This window comes from Salvelinus sp. IW2-2015, linkage group LG2 (assembly GCF_002910315.2).
Source record: "Salvelinus sp. IW2-2015 linkage group LG2, ASM291031v2, whole genome shotgun sequence".
NCBI lineage: Eukaryota > Metazoa > Chordata > Actinopteri > Salmoniformes > Salmonidae > Salvelinus > Salvelinus sp. IW2-2015.
In genome coordinates this window covers 37,943,274-37,959,668 of record NC_036839.1, presented here as the reverse complement: position 1 = coordinate 37,959,668, position 16,395 = coordinate 37,943,274, and the positions used below count along the sequence as shown (strand labels likewise).

At 44.4% G+C, this 16,395-nt stretch overlaps 3 protein-coding genes across 4 annotated transcripts in view; all 3 read left to right on the top strand.

Annotated features, from left to right (window-relative positions):
• The window catches only part of LOC111979542 (collagen alpha-1(VIII) chain), a 28,708-nt gene extending 21,136 nt beyond the window's left edge, over nt 1–7,572 (top strand). Inside the window, exons 2-3 of the mRNA XM_024010142.1 lie at nt 3,512–3,824; nt 4,006–7,572. Of these exons, the coding sequence (XP_023865910.1) occupies nt 3,515–3,824; nt 4,006–5,948 (2,253 nt within the window). The 5' untranslated portion in view covers nt 3,512–3,514 and the 3' untranslated portion in view covers nt 5,949–7,572. The remainder of the gene's footprint in view (nt 1–3,511; nt 3,825–4,005) is intronic.
• A 600-nt stretch (nt 7,573–8,172) lies between these two features.
• On the top strand, nt 8,173–10,795 carry LOC111979557 (protein jagunal homolog 1-A-like). 2 transcript variants are annotated; one of them, XM_024010166.2, is made up of 3 exons: nt 8,173–8,322; nt 9,004–9,061; nt 9,264–10,795. In XM_024010166.2, exons 2-3 carry the CDS (start codon nt 9,057–9,059, stop codon nt 9,724–9,726), a joined length of 468 nt encoding a protein of 155 aa, XP_023865934.1. In that variant the 5' UTR covers nt 8,173–8,322; nt 9,004–9,056; the 3' UTR covers nt 9,727–10,795. The 2 variants fall into 2 exon arrangements, with proteins under 2 accessions (XP_023865934.1, XP_023865928.1); XM_024010160.2 differs by having other exon boundaries at nt 8,964–9,061.
• A 2,032-nt stretch (nt 10,796–12,827) lies between these two features.
• LOC111979552 (collagen alpha-1(VIII) chain) lies at nt 12,828–15,871 on the top strand. The gene has a single exon (XM_024010152.1). It carries the CDS (start codon nt 12,838–12,840, stop codon nt 14,245–14,247), a length of 1,410 nt encoding a protein of 469 aa, XP_023865920.1. The 5' UTR covers nt 12,828–12,837; the 3' UTR covers nt 14,248–15,871.
• Nucleotides 15,872–16,395: the final 524 nt, after the last annotated feature.

Below are 16,395 nucleotides of genomic sequence, written 5' to 3'. Positions count from 1 at the left end.
ATATGTTCACCCTACACACTGGTAGACAGATATTATTGGTTCACCATCACTACGTGGTAGCAGATACTATTCTTGTTCACAATACACGTAGTGGTTAACTGCAGATATTATTGTTCACATACACACGTGGTTAGCAGATATATTATTTCACATACACGTGGTTAGCAAGATATTAGTTGTTCACTATACACGTGGTTAGCAGATCATTTTGTCACATACACGGGTTACAGATAATTATGTCACTAACGTGGTAGCAGATATTATTGGAGTGTAGCGAAATGCTTGTGTTCTAGTTCCGATAGACCAGTATATCTAACAAGTAATCTAACAATTCCACAACCAACTACTAATCACACACAAATCTAAGTAAAGGAATGGAATAACGAATATATACATATAATATATGGATGAGCAATGACGGAGCGCATAGGGCAAGATTGCAATAGATCGTATAAAATACAGTATATACATATGAGATGAGTAATGCAAGATATGTAAACATTATTAAAGTGATAGTGGCATTACCTCCATACCTGATGGAAAGATGGAGAGCTATTATTCATTTCCAATGGGATTATTCGCAACCTGTTCACCAATTGCTGTGTTGGTGTGTTGTCCTCTCTCTCTTCTCCTCTCTCATCTCTCTCTCTTCTCTCTCTCTCTCTCTCTCACTCTCTCTCTCTCTCTCTCTCCCCCCCCCAGCGGTATTGTACCTGATAGTGATGTATCTTTAACCTAGAGCCCCTGGTGTCAATGGGAGAGTTATTGTAACATTTTTCCAGGGTGAATGAGTCTGTAGGAGTCTCCCCAAGCTAGATCGACACACCTGCACTAACCACCATCTAGCCCACCAGGGAGAGACACATGACATGCCATTCCTCTTTAGCCTGGTTTCACAGCAATACCCCCCACATTGAAAGCTTGTTTCGTCGTCATTCGCGCGGTTGTTTGGAAAGTAGTGAGCATACAACCTTAGAGTGAACACCTAATTCAACTAGTAATTTAACTCAATTTTCAGTAGCTGGGTGGTAGTTGAACTAAATAAATCTTGGTAGTGTTTTCAGTAGTTCATTACTTTCCTGTTCCGGACAACTGTGTGATAACGCTCTCCGTAGCCGACGTGAGTAAGAACCTTAAACAGGTCACATACACAAGGCGCGGGCCAGACGGATTACCAAGGACGTGTGCTCCGGGCATGTGCTGACCAACTGGCCAGGTGTCTTCACTGAATTTTCAAACAATGTCCCTGATTGAGTCTGTAAATAACATGTTTCAAGCAGACCAGCATAGTCCCCTGTGCCCAAGAACGCAAAGGGCAACCGGCCTAAATGGCTACAACCTGTTAGCACTCACGTCCATAGCCATGAAGTCTTCGAAAGCTGGTATGGCTCACATCAACACCATTATCGAAGAAACCCTAGACCTACTCCAATTGCACACCGCCCAAACAGATCCACAGATGATGCAATTCTCCATTACATCCACACTCCGCGCCTTTCACACCTGGACAAAAGGAACACTTTGGTGAGAATGCTAATTCATTGACTACAGCTCAGTGTTCAACACCATAGTACCCTCAAACTCATCACTAAGCTAAGGATCCTGGGACTTAACACCTCCCTCTGCAACTGGATCCTGGGACTTCCTGATGGCCACCACCAGGTGTGAGGGTAGGTACAACACATCTGCCACGCTGATCCTCAACACTTGGAGCCCACGGTGCCGTGCTCAGATCCCAGGCACGTAACCAAGACTAAGAATGATTGTGGACGACAGGAAAAGGAGCACTGAGCACGCCCCCATTCTCATCGACGGGGCTGTAGTGGAGCAGGTGAGAGCTTCAAGTTCCTTGGTGTTCCAATCACACAAACTAGAATGGTCCAAACACACCAAGACAGTCGTGAAGAGGGCACAACAAAGGCCTATTCCCCCTCAGGAAACTAAAAAGATTTTGTCATGGGTCCTGAGATCCTCAAAAGGTTCTACAGCTGGCAACATCGAGAGCATGCTGACTGGTTGCATCACTCCCTGGTACGGCAATTGCTCAGCCTCCGACTCCAAGGCCACTACGGAGGTAGTGCGTTCGGCCCATACATCACTGCAATATCTGCTAACCATGTGTATGTGAACAATAATATCTGCTAACCATGTGTATGTGAACAATAATATCTGCTAACCATGTGTATGTGAACAATAAAATGTGATTTGATTTGAATATTTCTCATTCACAAAGGTCAGCTGTGACAATTGGGTTGAACTGACTCCCTAAGAGGCCAAGCCAACAGTAATAAGTCATTCCTACTGCATATATTTGCCAGACCAGCTCTCAGAATCAGGATCACCTTTATTCGCCTACTGACTAATTCACACAGTCAGAATTTTACTTGGTGATATGGTGCTGCTAATGATAGACCATTTTTAGAGACAGAATACCGACAGTGGAGTTCAAACAAATTTTACACATGGAAAACATGTATTTGATACCATTCCACCAATTCCGCTCCAGTCATTACCACGAGCCCGTCCTCCGCAATTAAGGTGCCACTAACCGCCTGTGATAGAGCGCCCTCATAGGAAGATCCGGGAGGTTCACAGTAAAAGGTCAGGGCCACATAAAAAGGCTATCTAACAGTCGGCCCAGCCAAAATCAGCCTCATTGTATTATTCATTATTTTATGAAAGAAAGAACATGTTAAGAGAAATAACAGACAAGACTTTCTCCCGCCTCCCTATCTTGAGTTAAAATGGCTATTTGTCATTTTCTCATGTTGCTTCCTCTGCTGTTTGAAATCCAAGGTACAGTGTAGTCAGTCAGCAGTCAGCATGTTTAAAAAGAACATCCTGCAACATAAACTCCTTTTTCATTTTCTATTGTTTAAAAAGGATGGCGCCTTTGTTGAGTGTTGAGTGACTGGTGGTCAGTGGTGTATAGTAATTAAGTAAAAATACTTGAAAGTACTACTTCAGTAGTTTTTTTGGGTATCTGTACTTTAATTTACAATTTATATTTTTGACAACTTCTACTTTTACTATTGTACTTTTACTATTGTACTTTTTACTCCATTCATTTTCGCTGACAACCCAAAGTACTCGTTACATTTTGAATGTTTAGCAGAACAGGAAAATTGTGAAACTCACACTTATCAAGAGAACACGTGGTCATCCCTACTGCCTATGTTCTGGCTGACTCACTAAACATATACTTCTTTACTTTTACTCAAGTGTGACAATTGTGTACTTTTTCCACCAGTGCTGGTGGTGGTTTATAACTGCAAAATGCATGTTGGATGCATTACATGTAAGTGTCCAGCAGGTGAAGGCAGAGCAATGCAAAGGTCTACCAGGATATGAATCATAGTACCAGTCATAGGCCTATGGATTTTATCGCCATGTCTGAATGTTTGATTGTTTGCATTGTGAATTAGATTCACTTTATTAACTGATTGACTTTGTGATCAATTGATCAACTAACTGATTGTCTAACAGACTTCTCCTCTGGTGACTTCCCTAGGCCATGGTTGTACCTCCCTTCTCCGCCCCCCTCCCTCTCCTAGTGGCTCTGCTTCAGCTTGCAGTACTACCTCTTGTCCACGCGGGAGCGTACTACAGACACAAGCAGCACCCGCAGCAGCATCAGCCCACGCCACACCTGTCCCACATGGGCATAGGGGGTAAGGAGCAGCACCCTCAGCAGCATTGGCCGGGAAAAGAGATGCCCCACATGCAGTACCRCCAGTACAGAAAAGAGATCCCACAGATGTCCATGCACATGGGCAAGGCGAACCCCCACAAGGGTGGAGTAGTCAACAGTGGACAGGATAAAGGTGAGACCGAAGGGCAATCTCAAATGACATGTGGCTCTGGTCAAAAGTAGGCCAGTAGTATGTTACTTATATTAAGATTATGTCAATCTTCAATGTTTATTACCTTAACCTAACTCGAGTTAGGACACACACTCTGCCATCTTGGAATGTTTAGACTGAATGGACATCTTATCCCCCACAGGTCAAACCATCCCCAGTGGGGCAGTGGGAGGTCTCCCTGGGGGTCTGCCAGGAGAGCAGGGCCCAGCTGGGCCTCCCGGACCTGAGGGTCCCTCTGGGCCTCCAGGACCTCCCGGGGAAGGACAGCCAGGAGGGGAAGGAAAACCAGGCCACGCTGGTCCCCCAGGATTCCCAGGAGTAGGAAAACCAGGACTCCCAGGAATTCCAGGCAAGCCAGGCAGCATGGGAGAGCCAGGAGTACCTGGAGAATTGGGCCCCAGCGGCAGGGAGGGTCCGATGGGGCAGCCAGGGCCTCAGGGGTCCCCTGGTCCTCCAGGTCTTCCAGGGATAGGACAACTAGGGGCTGGGGGGTTGCCAGGACAACCAGGACCCAGAGGAGAGCCAGGACACAAGGGCCTGTCGGGACTACCAGGATTACCAGGACCCAAGGGTGACAAGGGGATTGGACAGCCAGGACAGCCAGGCCACAAAGGACTAGCAGGACCTCCTGGACCTCCAGGACAGGGAGGGATGCCTGGTGTGGGCAAGCCTGGAATGAATGGCATGTCAGGGCCACCAGGAGGACCAGGGAAACCAGGCCTCCCTGGAGAGCAGGGGCTGGCTGGACCAGCAGGAGAGGGCGGAGAGCCCGGTCCACCAGGGCTGCCAGGTCAGGGAAAACCTGGCCAGAATGGTCTGCCGGGACAACCAGGGATGCCCGGTGGGAAAGGGCACCCAGGCCCTCCAGGTTTTCCAGGGAAGCCTGGATTGCCTGGATTCGGAAAACCAGGATTCCCAGGACCCAAAGGAGATAAGGGGATGGGTGGGATGCCCGGAGGCCCAGGACCAAAGGGAGACAAGGGCCATGGAGGACTGCCTGGTATGCTAGGACAGCCTGGATCAATTGGACAAGCTGGTCCCCTTGGCCCCATGGGACCCCCTGGAGGTCTGGGTCAACCAGGGCCAAAAGGCGACGCTGGAGAAGGAGGTCATAAGGGGTTGCCTGGTGGGCAAGGGGAGCCTGGTCCTACTGGACTGACTGGTCAGAATGGCTTCCCTGGAGAGGGAGGAGAGCCAGGGCCAAGGGGTCCCACCGGGCCTGTAGGACCCCAAGGGGAAGGCGGACACAAAGGGTTACCAGGCGCCACTGGTATTCCAGGTCTACCTGGGCCAAAGGGAGAGGGAGGACTTCCAGGCGAGAAGGGTCCCCAAGGTCCTAAGGGCATTCCAGGTCTGGGAGGTGCAGGTGGGCCGATCGGACCTCCTGGTGCTCCTGGAACTAAAGGTGACAGCGGACCTCCTGGTCTTCCCGGCGTTGATGGTAAGGGAAACCCAGGTGTCCCTGGTCCTCTTGGACCTCCAGGTAAAGAAGGTCCTGGAGGACCACCGGGAAACCCAGGCCAGCCAGGTCCACCTGGTCCCCCAGGCCCCCCCGGACCCACTGACATGGGAGCAGTCCTCCCTGAGATGGGTTTTCCTCCTGGGCTGGACGGAGTCAAGACTGACGGTTATGGCAAGAAGGGAAAATATGGAGGAAACGGCGGAGAAGTGATGGGCCCCAACGGCCTGGAGATGCCCGCGTTCACGGCTCTGGTGACCACGCCCTTCCCACCTGTGGGCACGGCTGTGGTGTTCGACAAAATCCTGTACAACGGACGTCAGAACTACAACCCCCAGACAGGCGTGTTCACCTGCGACATGCCCGGGATCTACTACTTTGCCTACCACATCAGCTGCAAAGGGGCCAACGTCTGGGTTGCACTGATGAGGAACGATGAGCCTGTGATGTACACATATGATGAGTATAAAAAGGGCTTCCTGGATCAGGCATCGGGGAGCGCAGTGTTACCTCTACAGCCCGGGGACACTGTGTACCTCCAGCTACCCTCGGACCAGGCCGCAGGACTATACGCTGGCCAATACGTCCACTCCTCCTTCTCTGGGTACTTGTTGTACCCCATGTAAGAACACCAACCTTCAGAGAGGAAGAGACGCTCACAAAGAGAGAGACTGTTGGAGAAATGTAAACATTGATTATAGAATTCTTAAAATTGATATGTTGTTTTAAAAACATCAACTATCTGCTGAGATTGACGCTGTTGAGATCGACAGTGACGGGAGGACATGTCGGACCGTCCCAGGGAAATTCTGAGAGAGGAGTGTACTTGTGTGAGGGTACATATATGCCGTTTTTAATAACAATGTATGTTGGGGTACAAAGATTGCTGTATCTATCTACTGGTCTGAGAAATTATCACAACAACACTGCATTAAAATATTCCATTACAGCAACTGGGTTCATTTATTGTAAAATGTGGTGATATATATTGGTTTGATTTAATGTACAGCACAGACTGATTTGGAGACTGTAGAAGAAAGAATGGGATATCTGAGGTATATATTTAGTATTGTGTTTTCCCCTGCCCCTACATGTTCCTATTCAAACTGGCAGCTGCCATAAACGAAACTGTGGCAAAGAATGTAAATTGGATAACTTTAAAAAGAAAACTAAAGAAAATAAATTGAATACCTATATTGGCACCTGAACTTTTGTATTATGGTACTTATAAAATGGCAATTGAAAACCAATAGAGACAGTTCAAGATTCACATAAAGTGGTGCTATCATTTATGTCACATTTGAGTTTGTTACATAACTTTGTTGTTTTGTTTTTGTTTGATTTGTGTGATTATTTTTTGTTGTTACTTTTGCAGACAAGCATCATCTGTGATGTTTATAGGGGTGATTCTGTTGCATGAAATGGATGGGAATATAATGCATTATGGGTGTATTGGTTCAAAGCGATGCCTCTTGTGGCACGTAAAGAGTAAGAGTAATGCTCCAACAGACACTGACTAGCCCACAAATATGAAAACCACTGCACTCATTACAAAGCCCCTTCTTGCTGTATGTGTCTGTTGTCAGCTGAATGAAGCAGTAGCACTATACTGACAGAGGTATGAAACACGTATGACCAACAGCTAGACACTCATTTAGATGACCTATACGGTTATGTAAGTAGGATAGAAATTGATAATCAATTGTGAATAACTTTTGAAAAAGATAATTGAATGAATGAATTACTCTGGGGGAAATGGTGTGTAGGCCTAGTCCCTCTGGGTTCAGCAGTACAGAATTTAAGTAATTGGGTTAAAGGTACTGTATGTGGAGGTTAAGATTGAAGGTTAATAAATACTTTGATGTCAATCAGCGAGAATAATGCCCAAAACAAACCAGGAGGAGGTGGTTGTGGTTACAAGTTAGTGAGGAGACTTATAGACAAAGAATATAGACAAAGAATAGAATGTCAAAAGAGAGAGGGGGAAGGATGAAAATGCCTTCCTGCATGCCCCCTCCCTCACCTCTCACCCACCTATATATCCCTATACATAACCCCTCTAGTCTACCCTTCCTTTCTACCCATCCCTACCCTTCTACCCCCCCTTGACTCCAGGTATTAATTCTGTTTTCTATCTTTATTTCAGTCCATGGTGCTAAACACAGTATAACCAAACAAAACCTTGAGTTTTTATCTTTTTACTGTTATACTGTGGATGTTGTTTTTTAAATAAAGATGATTTAACTAAAAGGTCATGTGTTATTCTTCTTTTAACATATATCTAAACATGTATTATTTTATTGTGTGACACTGATAAGTGCACATCAGATTAGTCCAGTTCACCAGTCAAATTTCAATAAAGTAATTTTACTTGCCCCGGATGGCCAGTAAATATCCTCTGGCTCTGTCTTGATCATATTGCTCTTGACTGATATGCCATAGTGAGAAGAGATGAGCATTCTGTGCTGCCAGAGACAGACAGATACTCTAAGTTGACTCGCCCATGGTTATTAAATGGTATCATATGCTCAAGAAAAAGATGAATAAGGTAAATAGGATTCATCGTATAGCTTCTTCTATCACACATGTTTTGGGCACATCTATAGAGTACCAATTGAGGGTGTGGAAAACGGAATGTTAATTTTAATGAAATGTATTATTGTATTTCGTCGTTTTAAGAGGTGCTTTCTTTTTCCCGCAAAACACAAAAGGAAACGTTTTTGGTGTCTTACCAACAATTATGTTTCCGTGATGGAAAACGAAGCAGCCAAAATAGTCAATGGACCAGTCTCGAAAGTCTCATGAAGGATGTTGCGACTGAAAAAGGGATGCTGCGACTGATGTGATGCGCGTGCGCAGTGCGCACAACGCATGTGTCTTGTCCTCTATTCAGCCGGCTTCTATCTATTCACCCAGCTTCTATTCATCTTGGCATTTAGGCATATTTAGATACTGTAGTAGCTACCTAACTACGTTCATTCAGCATCTCAGTAACAAACGGTAAGAATCCTCAATTAATTGTTATTTTTAAACTACTGTATCGTGAATTACTGCATTCAAGGTAATTTTCAGTAGGCTAGCCAGTTAGCGATTGCTAACGTACGTTAGCATTACAATTTATTAGCAGGTGAAATATGGATGACACATGGATGAACCAATAAATAGCTGAAACGTTTGCATACAAAGACATTTATGCAGCTATAGTGTGATCTCGGTAACCTCCTTTCCAAAAGGACAATGAATGAATCCGCTTAACATAGCCAGCTAACGTGACCAACTGCTTGTGAAAGTTATGCTAGCTAACGTTAAATAGCGAACGTTAGCAAAGCTTTCCCAGTTGCCAGAGAAATATGCAGCTAGCTACTATTCATATCTATTGATGTTATATTACGGTTGATAAAACAACTTAAATAATAGAGGAGCTTCTAATATTCAATTGTTTAAGTGTAGAAATAGAAGACTGATCATCACATCAGTGTGTCTGTCTGCATGGATCAACTCTTTGTCATTGTCATGGATTAAATGCATGTAAAGAACGCATATGCTCATTATTGATGAATCAGATGTGGGCAAAATAAATTAGAAAATGTACACCAAGTCAAATAAGACAAATTATTGTTGCGTGGTATTTGGGTAAGCAGGTTGTTACCATGACGTCTCGTGTGGGCCCTCGAGCTGCAGGTACTGATGGGAGTGACTTCAAACACAGAGAGAAGGTGGCCTCACACTACCAGATGAGGTAATCAGTCATGTCTGTCTGCTGGCTGGCTGTATGTCTGTGTCTGTGTCTGTCTGTACGCTTGTTTGTCTGCCTGTCTGTTTGTCTGCGCTTGCCTTTCTGTCTGTCTGAGTGTGCCTGCTTGTCTATTACCATATTGTTTATAGTTATCCATTAACCATACTGTCTCAACTCCCTCTCCCCCTTTTCCCTGTGTCTCCAGCGCCTCGCTAAAGTCTGAGATCCGGAAACTCAACTTCGTCCACCTGCTGCTCTGGCTTCTGGTGGCGGCCCAGGTGATCGCCAGCAAACTCGACCTGGTGTCAAGTGATAAAGTGGCTGAGCCCTACAGATGGGAGTACCCCTACCTGATCAGTCTCTTTCCACTGGTCACCGGCAGCCTGTCGCTGCCCAAGAACAACATCAGCTACCTGGTGATCTCCATGATCAGCTCAGGCCTGTTCTCCATCGCTCCACTCTTCTACGGCTCCATGGAGATGCTCGGCGAGGCTCAGCAGCTGTACCGCCACGGCAAGGCTTACCGCTTCATCTTCGGCTGGGCGGCGGTCACCGTCATGTACCTGGTGATGGTGGTGGCGGTGCAGGTGCACGCCTGGCAGATCTACTACAGTAAGAAGCTGCTGGACGCCTGGTTCGACTCCACACAGGAGAAGAAGAAGAAGTGATGAGGATGTTTGGTGGGTTTTGAGGCTAGGGGAAAACTGTGTTTTTGTTTTTCTCTCTGTCTTTAGGATGCATATATTAGTATATTCTGTTATTTATTTATTACCTCATGTAATCACTGGCTATTATATCTTTCCAGATGGTCTATCCAACACACATTTTCTCGCCAAAACACGCATACTCTCTCTCTCCATTTCAAAGACACTCAGGTGTATACATTTTTTCTCACATACACAAACAATTAGTGGCGCAGCGGTCTAAGGCACTGCATCTCAGTGCTAGCGGTGTCACTACAGACCCAGCGTCGTTAGGATTTGGCTGGGGTAAGAATAACAAATAAGAATTTGTTCTTAACTGACATGCCTAGTTAAATAAAATAAATGAAAATAAAAGCAATTCTCTACTTTGTTTATCTGGCCTCAGAGAATAAACGATAGAGACTGCAGCTCCTTCTGAGACTGCAATATTTACAGCTGTTGTGAAGCATTTAGACATATGAACCAAGCCCTTGTGTGAGACTGCAGCATGACGGAGGATCTCTACTGACTCTTTGTCTTAACAGTGGAGGAATGAGGGCTGGACTAGTTTGTTGTGACGGTTTCAGTAAATTGACATCCGGTGACTAGTCTGTCAATATTGAAATCCCTATAAGGCATGCGCACAAGTACTGTCCAAAGCTTGAGACTGAGAGACATGGGATGCTGTGTTTCAAAGGCCCAAAAATGTATGCTAAGTTGGCCTGACAGGTTAGTCTGTGTCTTGACAGCTATCAAGGGGTCTTGATTTGCCCCTGTAATGTGCCCAAACTGTAGTGCTCATCAGGGTTGTGGTCAATACCAGTCAATTCAGAAAGTAAACCAAATATATAATATATATTCCAAATTATCATTGATAAGCATTGAAGAGAATTGTAATTTCAGTGTACTTCCTGAATTGACTGGATTTGAAATGGAATTGACCCCAACCCTGATGCTCATCATTCATATATCTCTTAAATGTCCTGTATGCTTACCCATTGCTCCCTCACTTTATATGATTATGTTTTTACCACCAATAAAAAGGGAAATTAAATCCTTGCTGTCTTGATTGTGTCTTTAGTTATCTTGATTTTTACAGACCTTGTGATGTGCTTGATGAGTTGTTTCATCACAGTTGCTTTCACCACATAATCACTTATGTGTCACAGTAACCTTTGAAATTAAGCAAACCACGTCCTGTAAAAGTCAGTATAGAGGAAACCACATCACACAGAGTCACATATTTCATATAAAACTCAATTTGTCAACCTGCTCCTATGCAGTGGTGTAAAATAATTTAGTAAAAATACTTGAAATTACTACTTAAGTAGTTTTACTTCACTACATTCCTAAAGAAAAGTATTTACTTTTTACACCATACATTTTCCTTGACACCCAAAAGTACTCTTTACATTGTAATGCTTAGCTGGACAGGAAAATTAGCAAATTCACACTTATTAAGAGAACATCCCTGGTCATCCCTACCGCCTCTGATCTGACGGACTCACTAAACACATGCTTTGTTTGTAAATGATGTCTGAGTGTTGGAGCGTGCCCCTGGCTATCCGTAAATTAAAATAAGACGATGCTGTCTGGATTMCTTAATATAAGGAATTTGAAATGATTTACACTTGTACTTTTACTTTTGATTTCTTATATTTTAAGTATATTTTAGCAATTACATTTACTTTTGATACTTATGTATAATTCAAACCAAATTCTTTAGCCTTTTACTCAAGTAGTATTTTACTGGGTGACTTTCACTTAAGTCATTTTCTATTAAGGTATCTTTACTTTTACTCAAGTTTGAGATTTGGGTACTTTTTCCACCACTGTTCCTATGCAGAAAAAAAATACGTTAAATAGTTGAGTCACTACTGCGCGCTCCACTGTACGACACGTACAGGTTTTACGTCGACAAGCGGGCAGACTTCCTCATGTGAGGCTAGGATTCTGTGTTTGCCAGCCCTGGTTAAACATTTTGGCTGACAAGATCCTGAGAGAAATACCGACACAACAGTGGGATCAAGTCGTCCAGTTACAGGTGGGATACATATAGCTGTCTGTTTCGATATTGCTAATATTGACAACCTGAATCACAATCTCAATCACAATTAGCATTTCTACCTAACGATTGACGCTAGCATCGGGTTTGTTGTGTTTTTAAAGCCACATTTGTTTTATTTTCTCAAAGACCTCTTAAATTGTATACATCATTTTATTGGTGCAATTATATTGGTTTTTGTATTAAATTAAGTCGAACATTCATTCTCTGATGCCGGTTAAAACGATAAACTGTGAATTATTTTGCAGGAAGTCAACATTCTAACCATAAATTGGAGTTTTGAGTTGGTCTGTATTTGGCATGGTTCTACATCCTGTCAGTTACAGGAAAATTGGCTATGTATGAACCAACTTGGCTTTCTTACTAGCTAGTTAGCGAGTTACATTCGTTTTGACACCTCTAGTAACAATACAATTTTCTAGTTATGTTAGCTAACAATATAGCCAGTGCAACAGATTTTGAGCTAGAGTTAGTTATTGGCATAACAGCAAACGAACGAGCTGTCAAATTACCACGCTAGGTAACGTTAGGTACGTCTAACGTTAGCTATCACGTCATGAATCACTGCAAATAAAATGACAAGCTGTAATCCCGAACCTTGCCCTTTCATTAGTCAGCAAGTTAATTGAATGACTTCTGTACAAGCCTTATGTTAAAATGAGATGGGTGTCATTACTTTCTATATTATGCAAACTATCTAGACAGACACCTTTTGTTGGTAGCTAATTTAGCTAGCTTGTTTGCTAGCCAAAGGCCAGACCAAGTTCAAATCAAAATCAACTAAAGTAGTTGCATTTGACGTGATTGAATCTATGTATTGTAACTGTTTGTTGATAAAAGGCCTATCTGGATAGGGAAGGGATTGTTCATCATAAACTAATCAGTTCAGCTAGTGCTTATATCATTCTGATGATATTAACTAGAGGTCTACCAATTATGATTTTTCAACGCTGATACCGATTATTGGAGGACCTAAAAAGCCGATTTAAAAATTTATATATATATATATATATANTGTGGGCAAGCCTGGAATGAATGGTATATTGGGGCCACCAGGAGGACCAGGGAAACCAGGCCCTCCTGGAGAGCAGGGACTGGCTGGACCAGCAGGAGAGGGGGGCGAGACCGGTCCACCAGGGCTGCCAGGCCAAGGGAAACCAGGCCAGAATGGTCTGCCTGGACAACCAGGCATGCCCGGTGGGAAAGGGCACCCAGGCCCTCCAGGTTTGCCGGGGAAGCCTGGATTGCCCGGATTTGGAAAACCAGGATTCCCAGGACCCAAGGGAGATAAAGGGATGGGTGGGATGCCCGGAGGCCCAGGACCAAAGGGAGACAAAGGCCATGGAGGACTTCCAGGTGTGATTGGACCACCTGGACCAATCGGACCAGCTGGTCCCCTTAGCCCTATGGGACCCCCTGGAGGTCTTGGCCAACCAGGGCCAAAAGGAGAGGCTGGAGAGGGAGGGCAAAAGGGGCTGCCAGGTGGCCAGGGTGAGCCTGGTCCTCCTGGACTGCATGGTCAGAATGGCTTCCCTGGAGAGGGAGGAGAGCCAGGGCCAAGGGGTCCCACCGGGCCTGTAGGACCCCAAGGGGAAGGCGGACACAAAGGGTTACCAGGCGCCACTGGTATTCCAGGTCTACCTGGGCCAAAGGGAGAGGGAGGACTTCCAGGAGAGAAGGGTCCCCAAGGCCCTAAGGGCGTTCCAGGTCTGGGAGGTGCAGGTGGGCCGATCGGACCTCCTGGTGCTCCTGGAACTAAAGGTGACAGCGGACCTCCTGGTCTTCCCGGCGTTGATGGTAAGGGAAACCCAGGTGTCCCTGGTCCTCTTGGACCTCCAGGTAAAGAAGGTCCTGGAGGACCACCGGGAAACCCAGGCCAGCCAGGTCCACCTGGTCCCCCAGGCCCCCCCGGACCCACTGACATGGGAGCAGTCCTCCCTGAGATGGGTTTTCCTCCTGGGCTGGACGGAGTCAAGACTGACGGTTATGGCAAGAAGGGAAAATATGGAGGAAACGGCGGAGAAGTGATGGGCCCCAACGGCCTGGAGATGCCCGCGTTCACGGCTCTGGTGACCACGCCCTTCCCACCTGTGGGCACGGCTGTGGTGTTCGACAAAATCCTGTACAACGGACGTCAGAACTACAACCCCCAGACAGGCGTGTTCACCTGCGACATGCCCGGGATCTACTACTTTGCCTACCACATCAGCTGCAAAGGGGCCAACGTCTGGGTTGCACTGATGAGGAACGATGAGCCTGTGATGTACACATATGATGAGTATAAAAAGGGCTTCCTGGATCAGGCATCGGGGAGCGCAGTGTTACCTCTACAGCCCGGGGACACTGTGTACCTCCAGCTACCCTCGGACCAGGCCGCAGGACTATACGCTGGCCAATACGTCCACTCCTCCTTCTCTGGGTACTTGTTGTACCCCATGTAAGAACACCAACCTTCAGAGAGGAAGAGACGCTCACAAAGAGAGAGACTGTTGGAGAAATGTAAACATTGATTATAGAATTCTTAAAATTGATATGTTGTTTTAAAAACATCAACTATCTGCTGAGATTGACGCTGTTGAGATCGACAGTGACGGGAGGACATGTCGGACCGTCCCAGGGAAATTCTGAGAGAGGAGTGTACTTGTGTGAGGGTACATATATGCCGTTTTTAATAACAATGTATGTTGGGGTACAAAGATTGCTGTATCTATCTACTGGTCTGAGAAATTATCACAACAACACTGCATTAAAATATTCCATTACAGCAACTGGGTTCATTTATTGTAAAATGTGGTGATATATATTGGTTTGATTTAATGTACAGCACAGACTGATTTGGAGACTGTAGAAGAAAGAATGGGATATCTGAGGTATATATTTAGTATTGTGTTTTCCCCTGCCCCTACATGTTCCTATTCAAACTGGCAGCTGCCATAAACGAAACTGTGGCAAAGAATGTAAATTGGATAACTTTAAAAAGAAAACTAAAGAAAATAAATTGAATACCTATATTGGCACCTGAACTTTTGTATTATGGTACTTATAAAATGGCAATTGAAAACCAATAGAGACAGTTCAAGATTCACATAAAGTGGTGCTATCATTTATGTCACATTTGAGTTTGTTACATAACTTTGTTGTTTTGTTTTTGTTTGATTTGTGTGATTATTTTTTGTTGTTACTTTTGCAGACAAGCATCATCTGTGATGTTTATAGGGGTGATTCTGTTGCATGAAATGGATGGGAATATAATGCATTATGGGTGTATTGGTTCAAAGCGATGCCTCTTGTGGCACGTAAAGAGTAAGAGTAATGCTCCAACAGACACTGACTAGCCCACAAATATGAAAACCACTGCACTCATTACAAAGCCCCTTCTTGCTGTATGTGTCTGTTGTCAGCTGAATGAAGCAGTAGCACTATACTGACAGAGGTATGAAACACGTATGACCAACAGCTAGACACTCATTTAGATGACCTATACGGTTATGTAAGTAGGATAGAAATTGATAATCAATTGTGAATAACTTTTGAAAAAGATAATTGAATGAATGAATTACTCTGGGGGAAATGGTGTGTAGGCCTAGTCCCTCTGGGTTCAGCAGTACAGAATTTAAGTAATTGGGTTAAAGGTACTGTATGTGGAGGTTAAGATTGAAGGTTAATAAATACTTTGATGTCAATCAGCGAGAATAATGCCCAAAACAAACCAGGAGGAGGTGGTTGTGGTTACAAGTTAGTGAGGAGACTTATAGACAAAGAATATAGACAAAGAATAGAATGTCAAAAGAGAGAGGGGGAAGGATGAAAATGCCTTCCTGCATGCCCCCTCCCTCACCTCTCACCCACCTATATATCCCTATACATAACCCCTCTAGTCTACCCTTCCTTTCTACCCATCCCTACCCTTCTACCCCCCCTTGACTCCAGGTATTAATTCTGTTTTCTATCTTTATTTCAGTCCATGGTGCTAAACACAGTATAACCAAACAAAACCTTGAGTTTTTATCTTTTTACTGTTATACTGTGGATGTTGTTTTTTAAATAAAGATGATTTAACTAAAAGGTCATGTGTTATTCTTCTTTTAACATATATCTAAACATGTATTATTTTATTGTGTGACACTGATAAGTGCACATCAGATTAGTCCAGTTCACCAGTCAAATTTCAATAAAGTAATTTTACTTGCCCCGGATGGCCAGTAAATATCCTCTGGCTCTGTCTTGATCATATTGCTCTTGACTGATATGCCATAGTGAGAAGAGATGAGCATTCTGTGCTGCCAGAGACAGACAGATACTCTAAGTTGACTCGCCCATGGTTATTAAATGGTATCATATGCTCAAGAAAAAGATGAATAAGGTAAATAGGATTCATCGTATAGCTTCTTCTATCACACATGTTTTGGGCACATCTATAGAGTACCAATTGAGGGTGTGGAAAACGGAATGTTAATTTTAATGAAATGTATTATTGTATTTCGTCGTTTTAAGAGGTGCTTTCTTTTTCCCGCAAAACACAAAAGGAAACGTTTTTGGTGTCTTACCAACAATTATGTTTCCGTGATGGAAAACGAAGCAGCCAAAAT

Bases quoted from the DNA above. Each gene is read 5' to 3' on its own strand.
- LOC111979557 (XM_024010160.2), top strand. From the start codon at position 8,973: ATGACGTCTCGTGTGGGCCCTCGAGCTGCAGGTACTGATGGGAGTGAC. The intron at 9,062-9,263 runs GTAATCAGTCAT...CTGTGTCTCCAG, and splicing joins GCCTCACACTACCAGATGAG to CGCCTCGCTAAAGTCTGAGA.
- LOC111979552 (XM_024010152.1), top strand. From the start codon at position 12,838: ATGAATGGTATATTGGGGCCACCAGGAGGACCAGGGAAACCAGGCCCT.